The sequence below is a fragment of the Crinia signifera genome, chromosome 2 (assembly GCF_055691185.1).
Source record: "Crinia signifera chromosome 2, ASM5569118v1, whole genome shotgun sequence".
Taxonomy (NCBI): Eukaryota; Metazoa; Chordata; class Amphibia; order Anura; family Myobatrachidae; genus Crinia; species Crinia signifera.
The window spans coordinates 302,211,336-302,234,701 of record NC_139218.1 but is presented as its reverse complement, the minus strand read 5'-3'; the positions used below and the strand labels follow the sequence as shown (position 1 = coordinate 302,234,701).

Here is a 23,366-nt window from a genome sequence, read left to right as displayed (position 1 = left end):
CCTGTGAAGGTATCCGCGTCCCCTCGCGGGGCTCGCTGCACTCGCCACGCTTCGGGCTCGGTGGCTCGCTGCGCTCGCCACACTATTCTATTCTCAACTCCACGCCGAAGTGGATAGTGGGGGTATGAAAAGGTCGGAGGACGCGTACCGCCGCCCCTCGCGGGCTCGCTGCGCTCGCCACGCTTCGGGTTGACGTTGATCGTGGGGTGGCGTTAACAATTGTGGGGGCCATTTCACAGTTCAAGGGCACTATTAGGGCTCTGTGGCCCATTTAACATTGTTTCCTATGGCCAAATCGCGGGCATTGAGGCATTTAACTGTAAAATCGCGTCCAATCACAGTTTTAACATTGATCCCTATGGGAAAATCGCAGGCATCGCGTCGCACCCGTTTTTTATGTGCCCGCGATTTTTTACCCCCGACGCCCGCGATGCTAATCGCGGGCGCCGTTCTAGGTAAAGAGTACCGTTTTTCCTATATACTACTTTTTTTTTTTTTTTTAACATCAATAAATTTTTATTAAAGTATAATCAGTATATGGGGTACAAAAGGAAAAAAAGGGAAGCATTGTCAGGGGGGGGGGGGGGAGAATAGGGCACATAATAATAAATCGGACAATTCGCTACGCAGAGCGAACAATACAATGTAAAAGGGATAAAATAAAAGAGGTAAGATCTAATATAATCTTATAGTAACAAAGCAGCAGAGTGGCTGAACCAGCATTACCAAACTCAATACAGTTATTACATGCATGGGGGAAGGGTTGAAGCGTCAACAGCTCCATCGGCCTCCGCGTTCTCGTTTAGACTGAACTGGCGGGGGTCTGATGCGGACGTGCAGGGGAAGAACCGGGCTCCCTCACCCTCAGATACATATGTATGCCATAGTAGCCAGCGGTGGGAGGAAGGCAAGGGTGGAGTGGTGGGAAAGGTCGGGCCAGTCTCCATCAAGAAATGGTGGTTCATCTTCATAATGACCTGTAATAAGGATGGGGGGGTGGGCTGTTTCCACTGCTGAGCTAGGTTGGCCCTTGCAGCTATTAGTATGTGGCCCATGACTGGTCTCTTCACGGGGGGGATCTCTTGGGGGTAGACATGGAGCAGGGCCAGGGCTGGGTCTGGGATGACTTTGATCTTGAGTACCGAGGAGATTAGATCAAATACTTCTGTCCAATATTTAAGTATTAGGGGGCAGGACCAGAAGATATGGAATATGTCCCCCACTTGACCACACAGCCTCCAACATTTGTTGGAGGATGATGGCCAGAATGTGTGCAGACGCTCAGGAGTCATGTAGATTCTATTTATGAGCTTGATATGCATCTCTGTGTGGTTCAAGCAGTTGGACATATCATAAGAGGTGATAAAGATTTGGCGCCATTGTGCGGGGGTAAACGTTCTACCTAGGTCAGCCTCCCATTTCGTGTGCGCAGATGTTTTCGAGAAAACAGAGGGGGTTATTAGGGTCTTATACCAGAAAGAGATGTCACGTTTAGTGTGGGCTGAAAAAGGTCTGGAGAAGATAGTTTGGAGAGAGGGCTGTGGTGGAGGTAGGGTCGCTATGTTGATTCTCCACCAGTGAGCAATTTGTGTGTAATGTAGGTATTCCGAAGCGGGGATCTGGAAACTATACTGTAGGGAAGCGAAGGATTGGAGGGAGTGTGAGTCCATGATGTCGCTTAGGGTGGTAATGCCCCGAGCTTTCCAGGAGTTTAAATTTAGGTTTGGGATGAGTTTAGCTACTGTCGTTATGGAGATATTGGGCAAGTTGTTAGTCGTGGTAGTTAAAGTGGCTAGTAATTGGTCCCAGGCTCGTAGGGCTGCTTTGGTGGATGGGAGAAGTTGAGGCTGGGTCGGTCTAAGATGCCGCGGTATTCTAAATAGGTCGGCCAAGGGTATGCGAGGGGAGAGAGATTGCTCGATAGCAACCCAGCTCGTGGGGGAGTCAGATGTGGAGTAGTTTTTGATTGGGGCCAGGAGGGATGCCCACTGATATAAGAACAAATCCGGGAGGTCTAGTCCTCCGAATGCTCTGGGTAAGCACATTTTGGCGCGAGCGATTTTTGGGGGCTTGGAGGCCCACACATATTTTGTTAGAATAGATGAGCCTAGCCGGAGGGGCTTCTGAGGGAAGTCGTAGGGGATAGTTCGGAACAGATACATCAATTTTGGGAGGAGGGACATCTTAAAAGCAGCCATACGGCCCATCCAGGAAATATCGTATGCAGTCCAGGAGTTGGATAGGGCAGTTAGGGCAGAAAGCAGGGGGGTAAGGTTAATGTCAAAGACCTTAGATGTGGTGGCGGGGATATTAATCCCGAGATATTTTATTGATTCTTTTTGCCAGTTGTATTGATATAGTGACTTTAGGTGGGGGATGGAAGGGGCGAGGTTGATTGGGAGTGCGTCTGTTTTGGAAGTATTTAATTTGTAATAGGAGGCCAAACTATATGCATCTAAAATATTATGGAGGTAAGGGAGAGTTGTAATAGGGTTGGTTATGAAAAGCAGAACATCATCCGCAAATAGACTCAGTTTATGTTGGCTCTGGCCAATCTTTAAACCGCCTATCCTGTTATCATTGCGTATGGTAATGGCTAGAGGTTCGATTGATAGAACAAAGATAAGCGGTGAAAGAGGGCAGCCCTGCCTAGTACCATTAGTGATATTGAAGGTATCTGAGAGGAAGCCGTTGCTGAGCACCCGGGCCGAAGGGGAGCTGTAGAGTGTCATTATAGACGTGAGGATGCGATCTCTGAAGCCAAGTCGACAGAGTACCTCCTGCATGTAGCGCCAGTTCAGTCTGTCGAACGCTTTTTCTGCGTCTAAAGATAGTAAGAGGAGGTCCTGCTCACCAGATAGGGAGTCGATAAGATCGAACACCCGTCTGGTGTTGTCGGAGGCCTGTCTTCCCGGGACAAACCCGGTCTGGTCAGGGTGCACCAGCAACGGCAATACCTGGTTGATACGCAGGGCCATCACTTTGGCAAACAATTTAATGTCACAATTTAGCAACGCTATGGGGCGGTAATTTTGGCATAGGGATGGGTCTTTCCCCGGCTTGGGGATAGTCACTATGCGGGCTTCGAGTAGTTCTGGTGGGGCAGACCCCAGTGTAGATAGTTCATTAAAGAGGTCCGTCAGTAATGGGGCTACTAAGTCTTTAAATGTGATGTAGAAATCAGATATAAATCCGTCCGGACCTGGGGCTTTGTTGCGAGGTAGGGATTTGATAGCTGTTTGTATTTCCAGTTGTGACCAGGGAGCATTGAGGGCTGCTAATTGTTCTGGGGTGAGGGATGGGAATTGTACCTTGTCGAGAAATGCAGATATCGAGTCTGGAGAGGGCTGGGGGGTAGAGGGGTCGGAGGACAAGTTGTATAATTTGGAATAGTATTGGGCGAATTGGTTCGCTATATCTTTAGGGTTAATGACCTTGGTTTTGGAGGGAGTTATAATGTGCTTAATTTTGTTTCTGGCTTGTTGGGCTCTCAGTTTTCGAGCTAACATTCTGCCTGATCTGTTACTAAACAAATAAAATTTGTGTCGCATTCTATTCAGTGCTAGTTGGGTGCGGGCAAGAAGGAGTTTCTGGATCTGGCTGCGTATACCCGATATCTCTTTTTTGAGGGCTCTGGATGGGGTGGTTTTATTCTGTGTTTCGAGGACACCTAGTCTGGCTTCTAGTTCTAATTGGGACTTAGCAGACCTTCGTTTGAGGAAGGCGCCTGCTTGGATTGCGGCTCCCCTGGTGACTGCCTTTAAAGCGCACCAGTGGTTTGTGATGGAGGTGTCTTGAGGGGAGTTGGTAGCGAGGTAAGCGTTTATGGAAGTTAGTATAGTGGATCTAGAGGTGGGGTCTTTAAGTAGATGGGGGAAAAGCCTCCAAGGTCTCGAGGGGCTTTTGGGGGAGTGATTGTTCCAAGACCATGTGACCGGGGCATGATCTGACCATGTGATGGGCAAAATGTCCACATCATTTGTGTGTTGTAGGGTCCATTTGTCGCATAGTATAAAATCTATCCTGGAATATGAGTTGTGGACTGGGGAGTAGAAGGTGTATTCGCGGCCGGAGGGGTAGTTAGTTCTCCATATATCATAGAGGTCAAACTCCAAAAGGAGGTTGCGAAAAGCTAGGGACGGGCCTGATGACTGCGAGGAAGGAGTAGAGGGTACACGTGATTTATCTAGTTTTGGGTCAAGGGCTAGGTTAAAGTCACCCAGAAGAATCACAGGGCCCTTTGCGGATTTTTGTATTAGGAGAAATAGTTTGCGGAGAAAGGGGATTTGATTATAGTTTGGTGCATATAGGCATACGATGGTGGTCAGTGTATCGTCTAGTAGGCCAGTCAGTATAATATATCTACCACTCTTGTCCTGAGTCTGTGACTGTAATACAAAAGTGGTATGTTTGCCAAATAGTATGGCAACTCCATTGCGTTTAGTGGGGCCATTAGCGTAGTAGGCTGTAGGGTAGTTTGCGTCTCTGAATACTGGGGGGTTGGAGGAGCTGAAGTGCGTCTCCTGAACAGCCACCACATCGGCCTTTTGTTTATGAAAGTAGGACAGGGCCATTCGTCTTTTGTTAGGGGAGTTCAGCCCTTTTACATTCATAGACAGGAAATTAGGCATTGTATATGTAGGGGGGTTGCGGTAGGAACCTATGGCTCATTAGGGGAGGGGCCTTGCCCCAGTGGTTAGCGTCCGAATTGTCCGTGAAGAGCCCGGAGGGTGGGATGTAGGCATGTAGTAGGTAGGGGGGGGGTGAGAGGGAAAAGAACAGGGAGGGGTAAAACAAAAAGGTCCGGAATATTGGACCTGCATGACTACTGCAGGGGCGGGGGGAGGGGTCTTGCAGTAGTATGTGCAATGTCGGGGTGGTGGCCTGGCTCGCACAACGGGGAGCCGCCACTCACATATAAACATCTATGGAACTATAACGAGGTAAATAAACATAGTAACTTAGGAAACACAGCTGAGTGTGAGAACTAAACCTAGCATATTGCTAGAGAGAACCATTATTTTAGTATAAAGTCCCAGTTGTCCAGCATCCTGCATATAACAAAAAAAAAGGAAACAGTGAAAGATGATACTTAACATGATGCTCTCGTCCCGGTGGAGGAGAGCTCAGGAGCCTGGGCAACAGGTTCGCGAACAGGGTAATACAATCTTCTAGGCCCATGAAGGATTCTCAGGTAGCGGACCAGTCCTGATGTAGGGCTTGTGGGCGTCTTGACTCCTGAGAACTGGTAACCGAGATATCCCAGTCCATCAGAAGTTTAACCCCAGCGTCCAAAGAGGAGATGACATAGGTGGAGTCCTCATAGTACACGATGAGTTTGACCGGGAATCCCCACCGGTACCGGATTTCGTGGTTTCGGAGTGCTGCGGTGATGGGGGCAAAAGCTCTTCTGTTGGCTATAGTGGCAGGGGAAAAGTCCTGAAAAATCTGTAGGCCGCCAAGAGTATCCGAATTCTTGGACTCACGAGCCGCCTTCAGGATGCGCTCTTTGACGGTGAAGAAGTGCACTCGAAGGAGCGTATCTCTCGGCAGGTCAGGAGAGACTGTCTTGGGTCTCGGAAGGCGATGTATACGGTCTATCAGGAGGTCTTTGGGGTCTGCTGAGGGGAGTAGTTTGCGGAACAGAACAATGGCGTAGTCTTCTAGTTCAGCGTTAGCTACCGAGTCGGGGATGCCTCTGATTTTTATGTTATTGCGTCTGGACCTGTCCTCCAGGTCCGCCATCTTGGATTTAAGTTGGTCGATATCTCTTTGCTGGCAATCATAGGAGGTTATCAGGTCATTGTGTGACGCTACAATCTCATCCATTCTACGCTCCAGGTGGTCGGTTCTGTCTCCTATGGCTACTAGTTCAGTCTTGACCTCGCGGATAGTCGACTTCAGGTCCTTGGTCATCTCTGCTTGGAATGCAGAAAAGACCTGGCATAGGGACCTCATAGTCACAGGAGCATCTGAGTCCATATCTATGCCAGTTAGCCCTGATGTTGTTGTTGTCTCGCTCGGCGCATCCCGGGAGTGGGGGGCTTGGGTGGGGGGGCTATGCTGGACCGTAGAGAGGGTGGGAGATGTCTTGGGAGGAAGGGGGATTTTGGAGGGGACCACGTTTTTAACCCTCTTGGGGGGCATGATAAGGAGAGGGAGCACTCTTGACGGATAAGTTAGCCTCTGAGAAAGTGGTACCGGTGGGGGAGGTAGGTTAACGGTAACGCTGGGTCATATTAACCTCGGGCTTGTTAGTGTGAGTGAGTGGCAGCAGGTAGTTGGGTTTCTCACATCTGAGGCTGCCGCTGTGCAGTGGTTTGGAAGTCTCTCAGGGCGCTCACTCTGAGGTCTGTAGAGTAGGGGGGTGTGAGCAGCTGGGGAGGATAGTATCCAGCCTTACAGATTCTGGGATGAGCTGGGCTTATCCAGCTAGGTTGGGTTAATGCTGTCCAGCAGCAAGGCAGAGCAAAGGCAAGGGAGTGTTGTTTTCCAGGTAGGAAGTGGTGGAAGGGGAGCTCCCAAATTTTAATGCACACTGGCCTTGTCCCTGGTGGGTGAGCTGTCGTTTTACTGCCCTGGTGTTAATGACAAGGGCTGAGTTTCCCTCTGGTCACTGCCTTATATTTCAGGCTCAGTGCAGCTGGGGGGAGACCTGGGTCTGTGCTAGGATTGGCAGGGGGTTCGGGTGCTGAATTTCTTCGCCCACACAGGGTTTGTGGTGACCCCAGGAGTGGGCAGGTTGTGGCAGGGTGTCAACCCCGGAAGATGCAGGGGGTTAATAGGGTTGTGGAGCTTGGGCCTGGAGGAGCAGGTCTCCGGGGAGTACCCTGCATAAGATGTCGGCGGTGGTATAATGGCGGTAGGCTCCCGCTTTTTCCCAGCTGGGGAGTCTGCCCGGGAGAGTACCTGCTGGTGTGAGTGCCCGGCGTCCCCCTTCAGGAGGCAGCAGCTGTTTGGCGGGTGATCTCGCCGCCCTCCGTCCCGCTCCGGCGCCGCTTGTAGTTCTGTTGTGCGGCGGGTGCCGCTCCGATGCCTTTGGAGCTCGTGTGGAGAAAGGCGCTTGCGGGGTGAAACAACCGGGATGCGGCTGCGGCAGGAGTCCCGTCCCGCGATTCCTCCGACGTACGGTGCTCCGCCTCTCTGGAGAAATTGAGGCCCCGGCTCCGGCCTCGCGACCAGGCCGCAACCCGCAGGAGCACTGAGAAGTGCTCCCCGGCTCCGCGGCAAAGGTCAGCGGCAGTCGGGGCACAGGGGGGGCAAGGATAAAGCAAGGAGAGGTATAGGGAGTGGATAATTTTTGGGGAAAAGGACGTTTTTGGCAGGCCGATCAGGGAGCTCTATCTAGGCACGTCTGGTCAGATAGCTCGCCAGGCCACGCCCCCTATATACTACTTTTTTATGAACAGGATACAATTATTTCAAATAGTAGCCTCCTACACTTATAACTTATCCTGACAGAATATTAATGCTATTTCATTTCTGCACACTAAAGTGAGGGTTTCCAAATGTGGAGATGTTGCTCAACCAATCATTTATTTGTCACCTTCTAGAAATAGTAGCCAGGATCTGGTTCAAGGGCGTAACTATCAAAGGTGCAAGGGGTGCAGCTGCTATGGGGCCCAGAGCTGAAGGGGGCCCATCTTTACTGTATAAGTAATATGTTTTACATACATTTATCACAGTCAGTTGCTAAATAGGGGGTGGGGGCTTACAAACTGTTGCAATGGGGCCTAAGAATATCTAGTTACGCCCCTGATCTGATTGGTTGCTATGGGTACATTTTAAAACACACATTTTAGAAAATACACCTTTAAAAGTAGTAGTGCACCAATTTAGAGGACTTCATTAAATGATTACAATGTGTGCAATCAACAATTACAATCAACACTGTAAATTCATATGCCTATGTTTTTTCTGTGCTATAATGGGGTGTGAGGATACTGGAATGTTAGAGTTGGAACTCAAAGGAAAGAGGTATAGGATAAATAGAACAACCTCTGTATTAAATACAACAGAGAGTACACAATCTGACAGGATTACACAAGATAAAATAGGAAGTAACCACATACTAAAGATCCCAGTATTTATTAGCAGGGTTATGGAATATCACCTGTCCTGACGTTGTGTTTAAAAATGTGCAGTGCATAGTCATACTGTGTGCAGCTAATGATAAGATAAGTTGCACTGTATGCACTGTCTGTGTCCCATTTATGCTGGGGAGTAATGTATTTGTCCTCCTCTGGTTTTTGCTCTTTCAGGCTCCCAGCCAATCTTCTCTATCCACTTGATATGAGTCTGTTAATTTACATGTGTGGTCCCTAGATATCCAGGTTTCACATTTATGTAAAGGTGCGTACACACGTACAGATTTATCTGTCCGATCCATCTAGTGGGAACAAAAATGGATGGGAGCAAATAACAATAAAAAAATTGTTCCCAAATTCTTGAAAAAAGACAAATTGTTTAAATCATTCTGATGATCAAAGCATATATTTTTTGCTGTATTCCTGCATTTGGGTGGACATTTTTGATTGTCATATGCTCCCATACATCAGGTTTTTTTTCCTGGGTTATATACAGTAAGTAGAATGACCAGAACAGCATGGCAACATACAACATGGCAATATACTGTACAAGCTGGAGGCGACCAAGCTGGAGGCCCACTGAGAGACAGACCACAGTCTGCTCCAGGTCCCGTCTATCGGCGGCAGTGCAGCGGTTGGGAGACAGTAAAAGCCGTATACACTGTAATACTTACCGGTTTAATTGTAACATGAGGAAGTCAATAGCCAGTATAAACATATACAGGCATATGCATGCTGTACTCTTTTGCTGCTTACTGCCACAGCCTCACAGAGCCCATAAATAATCAATCCACAGTGAATTGAAATCTAAAGATGTGTATCCACCAACATATATACAAATAATAAACTGCAATCAAACGCCCTTGTCTGATCATAAAAGTTACAATCTTTAATTAAGGTACACATGACATCGGGGTCCCACGTTGTAGGGCTAGCAATATCCCGTTTTAATTACATGTCCATGTCTTTATTCTGTGTCTTTTTATTTCGCTTTTCTTAATGAATATCAAATAAAAGCTAATTTTTATTACTTCATTCTTTTCTGGTGCGCCACACAGAGACATTCCATTCTCTGTCCTCCCTCATTCTGTTAACGCAGCAAGTCAACTCCTAAGGCTGGTGCCACACATAGCTGTGCAGCTGACTGTCGACATGGCTTTTATAAATTTCTTGGATTTATTCAGCGTCTTCTTCCGCTTAGGACAGTAAAAACTGTAGGGTTACAGTCGCTAGGTCTAAAGGCATTAGGTCGACACCTCTAGGTCAACATGCATGAATGTCGACGTGAATGAAGGTCGACATGCAGGAAGGGTGACATGACTGGTCGACCGGCTCATTAGGTCAACAAAGCATTAGGTCGACATGGGGAAAGTTGACAGTCAAAAGGTCGACATGTTTTTTTTTTGTTGAGCCAACGAGCCAACAGGCAGTATTTCATGCCCTACCATCAACTAGGGCATGGTGGGAGAATACAATAGTGTGCCGAGCATAGCGAGCGCAGCGGTGCTACGTTTCAGTGCCCATGTCGACTGTGTCAACATTCGGGACAAAAAAGTGAGACAGCCCATGTCGACATTTTTACTGTCGACCTTCCCCATGTCGACCTAATGCTTTTATCGACCTAATGACCCTGTCGACCTAACCCATGGTGACCTTCCTGCATGTCGACCTTCAGACATGTCAACCTTCGTGCATGTCGACCTAGTTCATGACTATCCAATGATCCATACCCAAACTGTAAAGGAGGGCAATCTGAAAGGACAAATAAATTACAATCTTTTTATATATTTTTCAAAGATTTATTCAATGTTTACTTGCATTTGCTTTGACCATAGTTGCGTACAGGGGATGCAGTTAAGATCCCGGCGGTCGGGATCCCGGCGTTCAGAATCCCGACGCCGGAATCCCGACCGCCGAAATGCCGACACTTTCTCCCTCCTGGGGTGTCCACGACACCCCTGGAGGGAGAATAAAATAGCGTGCCGAGCGTAGCGAGGCACCGGGCCCGCTGCGTGGCGAGCGCAGCGAGCCCGCAAGGGGGGGCGATCCACGTCCCCCCCTTGTCGGCATTTCGGCTGTCGGGATTCCGGCGTCGGGATTCTGAACGCCGGGATCCCGACCGCCAGGATTCAATACTGAATCCGCGTACAGTATATGGTCATAGGGTTTTCTAGGATAGCATATATTAAATTAAGCTTGCAAAGGTAGCATACTTTTGGGAATAGGCCAAAGTAGATTTTGGCCTATTCCCAACTGCACGCTTGCTATACTCTACTTCTTTTATACAGTTGCAAATTAATCATTTTAGCAGACATTCTATGGATAGTAAAAATGTACATTTAATGTACTGTATATGGCGGGAAAACATAAATGCTGCTTATCATCTCCACAGAAGAGTCGTGTTCCCTGGCATAGTCAGACAGGAGTAGCGGTGATTGGGGCAAGGTACTGTATGTGCTGCTGACTTGCCTGGCTGCTTTCCCCCACCGATTTGTCACTGGTGGAGCGACTGGTATTCTAGTGGTGATGCAGTTTATCGGGTAAGATAAGATGACAGGATTGTTGATAGCAGAGTTTCCAAAGATCTTATAGCATGTTCCATAGTACTTCCCAGGGGCAAACGCAGGATTTTCAGAAGGGGGTTTCCATACAGGCGGAGCAAAGCACGGAGATGGACACTTAGGTGACCCAGTATATGCCGGGTCAGTTATGCTGCTTTCCCACTGCAGACTCGTTTTAAGTACTGGTATTTTTAAACGGCATTTAAAATGGTATTAGCATTCCCACTGCAGCAGATTACCGTTTTAAATACCGTTTAAGTACCATTCCCATTGCAGTGAACCGTTTAAAATGTAAAGAGTGCCTACCCCCCAAGTGTAAAGAGTGCCTAACCCCCCCCCCAGTGTAAAAAGTGCCTAACACCCCCCCCCCCAGTGTAAAGAGTGCCCAACCCCCTGTGCCCCCATCTCCCCTCCCATTGTACTTACCTGCACGGGGATGCGGGGCATTGGGGAGGCAGCGGGGGTCCATACGGGGTCCAGGCAGTCCCTGTGCCTGATGAGAACTAGTAGTTCCCACTTTGCGCATATGTCATGAGCGCAGAGCATAATAATGAGCCGTTCATTACATATGCGCATATGTAATGAGCGGCTTATTATTATGCACTGCTCTCATGACACATGCGCAAAGTGGAAACTACTAGTTCTCATCAGGCACAGGGACTGCCTTGAGTTTAACCCCTTGAGTGGTGGGTTTTGCTGGGGCAGGACAAACCTACCCGGGCAGGTTTATCCTGCCCCAGCAAAACCCACCACAGAGCCAGAAGCAGCCCGCCCCCCTCGCCTCCGCTCCGGCGTTAGTACACCAGAGCTTCCTTGCTGCCTCTCTCCCCGAGTCCCCCCTGCCTAAGCCGCGGCGCCTGTCACATTTAGCAGTGACGTCGGCGGCAGGCTGGGGGATGTTCGCGGCTCGGGAGGACTTCGAGTCCCCCCGAGCCTGGCCGACCATACCCGAGCCTGCCGCCGACGTCACTGTAAAATGAGTGACAGGCTGGCGGACGGGCTGGGCTGGCTGGCGGGCGGAGCACAGGTACAGGGGGGGGGGGCTGGGTGGACAGAAGCTGGTCACGGGGGTGTCCTGTAGAGGTGCTGCGCCAGTGGTGCACACCTGGACACCACTGGCGCGCACCTATTGTATAGCAGTGGTATGCCTGGAGATTTTCCGGGACAGCCCGCTGCGGCAGCGCAGCTGAGCCCGGAAAATATCGGCCTTAAAAACGGTATTTAACCGTGTAGGACTCTGCTTTTTAAACAGGTTGAAATACCGTTATCTTTAACCGGTATTTCAACTCTGGCGCTTTCCCACTGCAGCCTTAAACGGTAAATTGCGCTGAAAAATCGGCAATTTACCGTTTTAGACCTGCAGTGGGAAAGGGGCATTAATGTATTATAGATAGACCAAATGTATATAAATAGTAATAATAATAACAATAATAATAATAATAAAAAAAAAAATATATATATATATATATATATATATACACACACACACACACACACATACAGCAGTGTAGACCCCTGGGCATAGCAATGTATTGGGCCCCCTACCGATCCTAGGGGTGGGGGGTGCTATGAGCGGAGGCTTTAATGTCCCGCGGGTGGTAGGGGGTATTATATCAACCGCACAGATGGTGGGAGAAGGGGGCATTGGGCTGAATAAAGGGGTCCTGATACATAACTTCCAGGGTGGTAGAGGATGTTTAATACGCAGAGGAGGGGTGTATAGTGGAGTGGGCTTATTATTCATAATTTTCTGGTGGGAGGACAGCTTGCTTGACTGCAGATATCTCCAGTTCCCGGAAATAGATTTTAATGGAATTAAAAACTAGAGAATCCCACCTACCAAATGATACTGGGGACTAGGGGATCAGAGTTCGGGAGGCAGAGAAATCCGCCAACGGGTATATAAAACTACATACCAGGTGTGTGGAGCTGGAGCAGTAACCAGCTGCTGAAAGGCTGATATCTCTGGTTCTGGGAACAGTAGAGACAAGCTTTTAGTGTCCCTCAAAGGGGGAGAGTCTCAGCTTTTGCAATATATCCTCAGAAAAACTCTAAGTCAGACAGAACCTGACATATCTGACTGGGAATAGCAATTAACAGGCTTGGATGGGGACCACTGCTTTGAAGTCAGATATCTCCGGTTCCCAAGGGCCGATTTTTTAAATTCTTGGACCCATGGAAAGAGGGGACCCTCAGCTTTCAGCCTAGGGCCCTTAGACTCCTGGGGGGTTCTGGATACTCAGAAAGCCCCCTGCGTGCGCTACTGCATCTGCTAGATGTGACCCGGGTAAATGGTATGGCATAGGATGCTGAAATGTATATGTTCCATAAACTCCGCTGACAAATAGGGGGAAATGTACCAATATGAAAAACCTAGTTTTTCGTATTCGTATTTTCCCTACGGTTGCATACGACTGTTTAAGTCGTATGCAAACTCGTGTTCCGGAGGGGGATTTACAAAGCAGTCAGATACGACTGCTTTGTAACCCTCCGATGGTGTAATGATTCGTATTAGCGGCCGTATATACGGCTGCTAATACGAATTATTTCTAGCAGTCTGCACGGATCAGTCAGATCCGTGCAGGCTGCATGGTGTAAAAAAAAAATAGAAAAATAAATAAATAAAAAAAAACCGGCGTGGGGTCCCCCCCACAACCATAACCAGCACCAGGCTGACAGAGCCTGGAGCCGGTAATTAAAAATCAGGGAACCCGACAAATAGGGGTTCCCCGATTTTTAACAACCAGCCCCAGGCTCCTGCTCTGGGGCTGGTTCCCAAAATACGGGGGACAAAATGACTAGGGGTCCCCCGTATTTCAAGAACCAGCCCCAGGCAAAACCAGCCAGCGGGTAATGCCACAGCCGGGGGGAGACTTTTTATGCAAGTCCCCCCGGCCAAAGCATTCATCCCTACTGACCAGTCAGCCTGGCCAGGGGCCCTGGGGGAGTGGGGACCCCCCCAATAAAGGGGTCCCCCCCCTCCAGGACTTACCTGACCAGGCTGAAGCCTGGTGCTGTCCTCGATGCCCCTGGGCGGTGGGCATCGAGCTGATGGTTTTGTGTAAAAAAATAGAATAAAAACCATTGTCTTTTACTGTGGCACTACAAGTGCCAGCAAGCCTCCCCAGCAAGCTGGGACTTGGAGAACCACAAGTCCCAGCCTGCTGGGCATTAAAGGGCCCGCTGGGTCTTGTAGTGCCACAGTAAAAAAAATAGTTAAATAAAACACACTGACACCCATTTTAAATAAAAGTTTAATACACACATTACACACATACTGATACTTACCTATCTTGATCCCGTTGGTAGGTCGCTGGCTCCGGTGTCGGCGGCTCCGTTGTCGGCGGCTCCGTGTCGGCGGCTCCGGGGTCATCGGCGTCCTGTCCGAAGATAATCCATGTTGGACCTGTGGAAGGAAATCCTACTCACCCAGGTCCTGCATGGATGGTCTTCGTTCTTCATCTGTCGACATCCCGGTCTTCTGACAGCTGCTGGCGACTTCCAGCAGCTGTCGGCATCTTCCGCGACGCTCCCCGGCTTTCAGAGCCGGAGAGAGAACCTTCCTGGTCGGCGTCTGGGCTCAGAATGAATTCTGGCCAATCAGGAGCCGCCTAGCCGCCTAGCGGCCAATCAGGAAAGGTCTTTCCTGATTGGCCGCAAGGCGGCTAGGCGGCTCCTGATTGGCCAGAATTCATTCTGAGCCCAGACGCCGACCAGGAAGGTTCTCTCTCCGGCTCTGAAAGCCGGGGAGCGTCGCGGAAGATGCCGACAGCTGCTGGAAGTCGCCAGCAGCTGTCAGAAGACCGGGATGTCGACAGATGAAGAACGAAGACCATCCATGCAGGACCTGGGTGAGTAGGATTTCCTTCCACAGGTCCAACATGGATTATCTTCGGACAGGACGCCGATGACCCCGGAGCCGCCGACACGGAGCCGCCGACAACGGAGCCGCCGACACGGAGCCGCCGACACCGGAGCCAGCGACCTACCAACGGGATCAAGATAGGTAAGTATCAGTATGTGTGTAATGTGTGTATTAAACTTTTATTTAAAATGGGTGTCAGTGTGTTTTATTTAACTATTTTTTTTACTGTGGCACTACAAGACCCAGCGGGCCCTTTAATGCCCAGCAGGCTGGGACTTGTGGTTCTCCAAGTCCCAGCTTGCTGGGGAGGCTTGCTGGCACTTGTAGTGCCACAGTAAAAGACAATGGTTTTTATTCTATTTTTTTACACAAAACCATCAGCTCGATGCCCACCGCCCAGGGGCATCGAGGACAGCACCAGGCTTCAGCCTGGTCAGGTAAGTCCTGGAGGGGGGGGACCCCTTTATTGGGGGGGTCCCCACTCCCCCAGGGCCCCTGGCCAGGCTGACTGGTCAGTAGGGATGAATGCTTTGGCCGGGGGGACTTGCATAAAAAGTCTCCCCCCGGCTGTGGCATTACCCGCTGGCTGGTTTTGCCTGGGGCTGGTTCTTGAAATACGGGGGACCCCTAGTCATTTTGTCCCCCGTATTTTGGGAACCAGCCCCAGAGCAGGAGCCTGGGGCTGGTTGTTAAAAATCGGGGAACCCCTATTTGTCGGGTTCCCTGATTTTTAATTACCGGCTCCAAGCTCTGTCAGCCTGGTGCTGGTTTCGGCTGTGGGGGGGACCCCACGCCGTTTTTTTTTTTTATTTATTTAATTTTTCTATTTTTTTACACTGAAGCCTGCACGGATCTGACTGATCCGTGCAGGCTTAAAGCAAATACGACATGAAAATGGTGTTCTATTTTCCTGTCGTATTTGCGTGGGTGTTTTACACCACTTAGCAGCCGTATTATCAGTACGGCTGCTTAGTACATCAGGAACCACCATTCTTTGAATGGTGATTTCTGTCGTATTCTATCGATGGTGTAGACATTCGTATTTGTAAATACAAATACGAATGTTCCATCTTTAGGACTACGAATTGTTGTATTTTTGGGATTGTAAATCCCGAAAATACAAATTCGTAAAAAAAAGGTGTATTTCTCCCTACGAATACACCTTTTTTCTACGAATCCATTTTGGTACATTTCCCCCATAATATTTAGACACTGTATTCACTTGAAGCGTTTCAGCATACTGTGATGCCTTTATCAAGAAGTGTGTCTATAAAAAAAATGCAGATAAAAGCTCCTTAAATCTAATATATATGTAGCAACATAAAAAAGTGTTAGTGCAAAAAAAAAGCCACATGTTTTACCAATAGGTGGTATACTTTCATAAAATATCTGAAAGTGCAAGATAAGCCAACATGTTTTACCAATGGGAGGTACATTAAAGCATCTGATTGAGAGGGTCCATTAGGTACAGATCCCCCTGCATGTGCTCCTAGACCCGAAGAAAGCCAACGTCGGTGGACCGGAAGCTAAATGCCGGTTACTTCCGGAAGTGGAGATGCGTCACTTCCGATTATCGCGTCCCGCCCGGCGGTATGTGCAAATTGCCTCTCATGCAATATGACCTTTTTCCCATCATGCCGTCATCAAGGGAAGGTCACATGATGGTTTCTGACCACTGGCATCTTTAGATATCCCTGTGGTCATTTTGTTGGGGACTAATGGTAAAAATGAATGAGAAAATATATCTCTATTCATAACAATGACCCCGGACACATCCACCTTACATTCGGATATAGTCAAATTATAGGATACTGTAGACTGTAGAATGTGTAAACCGTGTAAAAGTTCTATTACCAAATGTGTAAAATTTTCTATCAATGGAACTATCATAAAAATCAATGATTTTATCACATGCCACACCAATTATGTTATATGTGCCGTAGTATGTTCCTGTGACCTGGCATATATAGGTAGAACCAAGCGCCTGGTAAAAATCAGATGGGCAGAACAAAAAAGGAACATTTTAAAGAAAAACATCATTGCAAAACAGAAGGTATAAAAATGTTTTGTGCTATTGTGTGGGTTAAGGAGAACAAGGGACAGGGACAGGGACATACGTTTAACCAAAAGAGAAATGAGATACATTTATGATCTTGAGATCCTTTATCCTGCTGGATTGAACCATGATTTTGAGTTAAAGTGGTTTTTATAAGATATGTTTTATTTTTATCAAATTGTATCAATTTTGTATTTTTTTTTAATTATGGATATGCATTTTTATATGTTTTGTATATTTAAACTTATTTAAAAGTCCATGTCTAAGTCATATCCTATAAATTGACTATATCCGAATGTATGGTGATGTGTCCGGGGTCAATATTATGAAAAGAGATATATTTTCTCATTCATTTTTACCATTAGTCCACAACAAAATGGCCACAGGGATATCTAAAGATGCCAGTGGTCAAAAACCATCATGTGACCTTTCCTTGAGGACGGCATGATGGGAAGAAGGTCATATTGCATGAGAGGCAAAATATACGTGCCGCCGGACGGGACACGGTAGGTGGAAGTGACACATCACCACTTCCGGGAGTAACTGGCATTTAACTTCCATTTCCACGAACGCAGGCTTTCTTCGGGTCTAGGAGAACATGCAGGGGATCTGTACCTAACGGACCCTCTCAATCAGATGCTTTAATGTACCTCCCATTGGTTAGACATGTTGGATTATTTTGCACTTGCACTTTCAGATATTTATATGAAAGTATACAGCCTATTGGTAAAACATGTGGCTTTTAAAACAGTGTTCTAAATATTATTTGTCAGCAGAGTGTGGAATGTATACATTCAGCATCCTATGCCATACCATTTACCCGTGTCACATCTAACGGTTGGTATGGGTGTTGTGATGTCATTTGCCCCACATTGTTGCATTTTAAGGATAAAAAGGAATTGATTTCCACTCTTTGTGATATATCCGCCGAAAGAAACCTTTATAGGATTCAACACCACCTTTTACATGTGAAGTTTTTGGAGGAATCAGACTCTATCTGGACTCATTAGGTAGCGCATGAGAGATGATATTTATTTGACATTTGAAATGTAATGTACCAACTAAGTTAACTAATAGTAGGCTCTGCATTAACCCTTTTGTATATAGACACAATTTACTTTAAAGTTATTTTAGCTTAATAACCCATACAAAACGTAAATACCAACTCTTAGTCTATGCGCATGGCCATATACATTGGTGCACTTCCAGTTACTTTTGTAATGTTTTCCAGATAGTATCCAGTTTATTTGAGAACACTTTCTAAGATTTATGTCCTATAAATAGTGTCCCTTTACTTATAGCAATCAGGGCTGCCAAGAGAAATCCTGGGCCCCGGTACATGAACTTCCAGGGGCCCCCATGGGGGGGGGGGGGGGTTTGTGACCACGGCATGTTCCTGCCTCCCAGCAGCTGGGTTCTAAGATAGATATGTATATATATATATATATAGATAGATAGATAGATAGATAGATAGATAGATATATATATATATATATATATATATATATATATATATATATATATATATATATATATAGATAGATATAGATATATATATATATATATATCTTAAGGGGATGCGGCAGCACTCAGAATGAAGGCAGCAGGCAGTTTTGTCCACCAACAGTTTCAAAGCCACAAGGCTCCTTTATCAAGGTGCTTTAGAGAACACATATTCTCACCACCTATTTTATTCTCTCTCTATGAGGTCATGGACCCCCACAAAGGAGAATAGCCGCTGCCCGTCTGTTGGGGTTTTAACAGTGGGAATTCTGATGTTGGAGTAATGTTTGCTGAAAAACCGTATGTCGGTCAGTCATCCGGCACACCCTTCACTGGAGTATTAAAGAAATGGTGCAGCTTGTGCGGTGTGGGCCCCCCTGGACCACACACACTGAACTCATTATAAATACAGAACTGCCTAACCGTCGCCCCAATACCTAACCCTCCTCTCCTGAAGCCTTAAGTTGCCCATACACTAACTGCGATGTATTACAGCAGTGTATAACCAATCTGACCACCCTGAGCCACCCAAGACCTTCCCACGCAGCAGAATCGCATGGGATACATTGCATGCAGTCCTTTCACAACGTACCACATGCGACCCTGCTCCCTGCTGCTAGGAGGAGGCCGTGTTGGAGGTCGGATGGGTTCAGACCTGATGCGCACAGGACCGTGCATCAGACTCAAGGGAGACACAATACACATCCTATTTGGGCTGATTTCTCAGCCCAATCCATCGGAATTGGGTGAAATCCGCCCAAATTGGACAAGTGTATGGGCACCTTTACACTAACCCTGAACTGCCAAAGCCTAATCCTCCAATCCATGCAGAATATCAACATTTCACATGGCGATGATCTGCAGAGGACTGTCGACATTTCAAAACAAGTTGACATCATAACTGACGACATGGTGGAGTCAACATGGTAACTGTCAACATTATAAGTTAACTGCACCCCAGCTATGTGTATAGTTATTACCAATACTAAATGACTTTCAAGCTTTTTGCAAGTATACTTTACTGTGATTAGTAAGATATAGTCAGGCTCACAGTCCAAACAGTAGGAATAAGAAATACAGTAGAAATATGAGTTGTTCTGAGATGGATAGCGATTCCCACTAATATGTACTGTCTGAAGAAGAGAGAGAGAGAGAGAGAGAGAGAGAGAGAGAGAGAGAGAGAGAGAGAGAGAGAGAGAGAATGAATGAGAATTAAGACAGGCAGGGCAGGAAAAAAAATGCACTTACAGGGCAGGACTCGACTTAGACAGATTCAGGAGCTCCTCCAGCTCCAGCCTCCCCTGTCACATGCCGCGCTTCGTGCACCTGACCTTCCGACCTTCCCCTCTCACATGTTGTGAAAGCAGCTAGTGCAGTCTGCAGTGCAGACACACGGAGACGGAGTTTCTCTGCAGACGCTCCGCACTCAGCATAAGGGTGCGAGGGCTGTGTGCTGTGTCCCTCGTGTGACCTCACTCTCAACCCCCCCCCAACCGAAATCATGCTCAGAGACAGTACGTGGGATTGAATCATTGGCCACAGTTTATTAAGACCTCTAAATACATATTGCAGGGTAGGGACAGAGAACGGTGGGCAAGGCAAGCTCCCGATCAATGACCTTCATTGATTTATGATGTAGGGGCGTGCCCCCTGCCTACGCTGTAGGCCCTTGGCTACGCCCCCCCGTGGGCCAGCCCCTGCGGATCACCCCCTGCCTGGCGCGCAGCCGGACGGCCTGCCGTCGATAGCTAGAGCCTGGCGTGCGGCCCGACCGAGGGTGAATCTGCGAACCTCAGCTGGCTCCTCCTGTCCCGATGCCTTGCGCACCGCTTCTTCCCGCCACTGAGGCCCCCCTGACCTGCCTGGGCCGAAAAACCCCCACCCTGCCATATGCCCTTAGCTCATGACTCCAGCGCCTCCTGCAGTGCATTGTTGAACAGGTCTATGCCGACCTCCGACAAGTGCACCCCATCGCCCCTGTATAAACCCGCCATCTTCTGGTTTATATCCGGGTGTCGTATGACGACTCCCCCTAAGGCCTCGATGCATCTCCCGACTGCTACGTTAATTTTCTTCCTGGTCCTTTCCACTGCCGCCCCGCTGCGCGCACCCCGCCAGGCTAGCCTGGGAATGATGCTGGACCATATAATGCGCAATCCGGGCCAGCGCCCTTTCGCCCATGTTAGGTCGTCCTTTATTACTCTTTTAAAGTCCAGGGACTGTATTTTGCCCAAGTCATTGCCCCCCAGATGTATGACCAACACTTCTGGGTGGCCCGTAGTTCTCTCCGCGCGCAAGAGCACTTCCCTGAGCTCACCCCACCTCATCCCCCTTTTTCCGAACCAGGAGATTCGGACGAACTCCCTTGGCAGCCCTAGCTGCCGGCCATATGGTCTGACCGCGGCCCTGACTTCCGCCCAATGTATGTAGGAATGGCCCACGATCCATATGCGCCTTGCCTCTTTGGGCCCTGTGGAAAAGGGGGAGGAGGGTGGCGATGTTAATTTGCTGTTGCATTGCTCGTGACTGGCCTAACATAAAGCTTGTAGCGATCTGACCTCCATCTGCCTATAGCCCTAATTTCGTCTGGCGCCCGGCCTGCCCCGGCAGCTGATGTTGCTGCGCCGATTCTAAATGAGTGCGTGCTAAACTTTCCGGCTTCCCAGCCGCTGGCCGCCACGCACTTCCTCAGAATTGCTGCAAACTGGTACTTTGTCAGCGGTGACCCGTTGCCGTGTACCAAGAATTGCTCCCCGCATTCTGGCCTGACTTCCAAATAGTCCCGCACGGCTGCCACCGGGCATGTCAATGCCTCGCTGTGTCTGCACAGCTGTACCCAGTTTCCCTTACCCTCTTGATCCGTTTTGGATCTATGCACTTTACACAGCACCGCGTTGCTGGTTACCGCCACGTTCCCATACAGCAGGCCATCTCCCGCCGAGAGCTTAGCTCTCGCTACGAGTTCGCTAATGCGAAATGCCCCGCTAAAAGCCATCGCGAATGCCGCTCGCAACAACCTTGCTTCGCCCTGATCCCTGCATATTGTGGGGACGTGGCGCAGGAGGGTCCTTAACCTTTCCAACGTGATTGGCTCCCTTGGGTCGGGTCTCCTAACTTCTGCCCTTGCCCACCCTCTCATAATTGTCTGCACCATGAAAGACTTTGTCTCGTCCTTCTCGCCCTCCAGTTTCTGGAAGAAAGCTATGCCCGCCAACAAGGCGCTAGCCTTGGCCTTGGATGCCCCCTCCCTCCTTAATTTTGCTAAGAATCCCAAGATCCGTTGCGGGACCGTTTGACCCCTGCAGCTTACCGCCGCTTGGAATTGTTGCCAGCTTTCCCAGGCGGCCTTGTATGCCTTCCATGTTCTTGGTGCCAGTGACCGCTCCACCAGATTTTCTAGCTCGGGTTGGCAACCTGCCAGAGACAGGAGGGGCATGTTAGGCCTGTTAGGCTAGCTTGGGGTGCTGCTGCCCTGAATGCCTCCCAATTTTGCCTGGACAGTGCGTCGGCTATCCTGTTCTCAACCCCTGGCACATGCCTTGCCCTGAATGTAATGTTGTACCGCAGGCTTTCTGCTACCAACCGTCTTAGCAGCCGGACGACTGGCGGGGACGACGCCCGCTGGCTGTTCACCGCTTAAACAACCCCCAGGTTGTCGCACCAAAACTGAATCTGTCTATTGGCAAGCTGCTCTCCCCAAATGGTAATTGCTACCACTATTGGGAATAACTCTAGTGCCGCCAAGTTCCTAGTTAGGCCTATGGCTTCCCATGCGGGCGGCCATGTCTGGGCGCACCACTCCCCTTGCCAGTATGCCCCGAAGCCTGTGGTCCCGGCAGCGTCTGTAAATAACTGCATTGCGTGGTTGGGCCGAAACTCGTCGGGCCAAACCCGCATGCCGTTGAAATTCTGCAGGAATTCTGCCCATACCTGCAGGTCCTCCCTGAGTTCCTTATTAATGCGCACAAAGTGGTGTTTCTTTGCGACGCCAGCGGTGGCTTGCTCCAAACGCCTCTTGAATATCCTGCCCATGGGGATCACTCTGCATGCAAAATTGAGGCTTCCCAACAGGGACTGCAGGTGACCCAGGGTCACCTTTTTAGCCCTGATGCAATGCCCCACCTCCCTACCCAGCTTTTCAACTTTTTCCCCTGGGAGCCTGCACTCCTGCCTGATTGTATCGATCTCTATGCCCAAGTAAGATAAGACTGCTTTGGGCCCCTCTGTCTTTTCTGGCGCGATAGGCACGCTGAAATCCTCCAGCATCGCCTGTAGCTCGCTCAGAAAGTACCCGCATCGTGGCGACCCTGGCGGCCCTGCCACCAGAAAATCGTCCAGGTAGTGTGCTATCGCCCCTGACCCTGTGCGCTCCTGCCAGCACCACTGCAAAAAGGTGCTGAACGTCTCGAAGAAGGCGCATGATATCGCACAGCCCATAGGCAAACATTTGTCTATGAAGAAGTATCCGTCAAAGTTTAGGCCCATAAGGCTAAAACTCTTCGGATGCAGGGGAAGCAACCTAAAAGCTGACTCGATGTCTAACTTTGCCATCAGTGCTCCCCTGCCCTGTGCCCGTATCATCTTGACTGCGGAGTCAAACGACTGGTATTGCACAGAACATTCCTCCTTGTTTAACGCGTCATTCACTGAGCCCCCTTCGGGGTGTGACAGGTGCTGAATGAGCCTGAACTTACCCGCTGCCTTCTTTGGGACCAGCCCCAAAGGTGATATAATTAGCCTTGGAACTGGCGGGGCTAGGAATGGCCCTGCCATCCTTCCCAGTGCCAGTTCCTTAGTAATCTTCTCGCGCACCAAACCCGGCTGCTCCCTAATGGACTTTAGGTTTGCTGAGCTGCCCGTGGGTGCGACCTCCCTCGTGATTGGAATTTTAAAACCCTCCCTGAAACCCTCCCGCAGCATTTTGGCTTCCCCCTTTTAGGATACCTGGCTAGCCACGCCAGGATCCTGTCAATGTTGACCGGACTAACTGCTTTTGTTAGGTCCTGGCACTGTGGGTACTTTTTTCTTGTAATTACCCCCTTGCCTGGTGCATTCTTTAGCTGCGTGGTTAGCACCACATGTGCTGCATGCGTGTTTGAATTTGCACTGAGTGCGGGTGCAGCGCATGTCGTTAAATGCCCAACATTTAAGGTCTTGCTTCTGCGTGCTAGGCCTCCCTGCGGCTACCCTTTGCGGAGCTGCTGCCTTTTCTGCTAAGCCTGCTGACTGTGCCTTAAGCCATAGGTCTACGTCCCTAGTGCCGAAGTCTATGGGCTTCCTGCCCGCAGCCTTCG

General features: G+C 49.0%; 1 protein-coding gene across 1 annotated transcript; it reads right to left on the bottom strand.

The window, feature by feature from the left end:
* Nucleotides 1-20,572: 20,572 nt before the first annotated feature.
* LOC146058520 (integrase/recombinase xerD homolog) lies at nucleotides 20,573-21,508 on the bottom strand. The gene has a single exon (XM_083170808.1). The coding sequence runs from the start codon at nucleotides 21,506-21,508 to the stop codon at nucleotides 20,573-20,575; it is 936 nt and encodes a 311-aa protein (XP_083026934.1).
* Nucleotides 21,509-23,366: the final 1,858 nt, after the last annotated feature.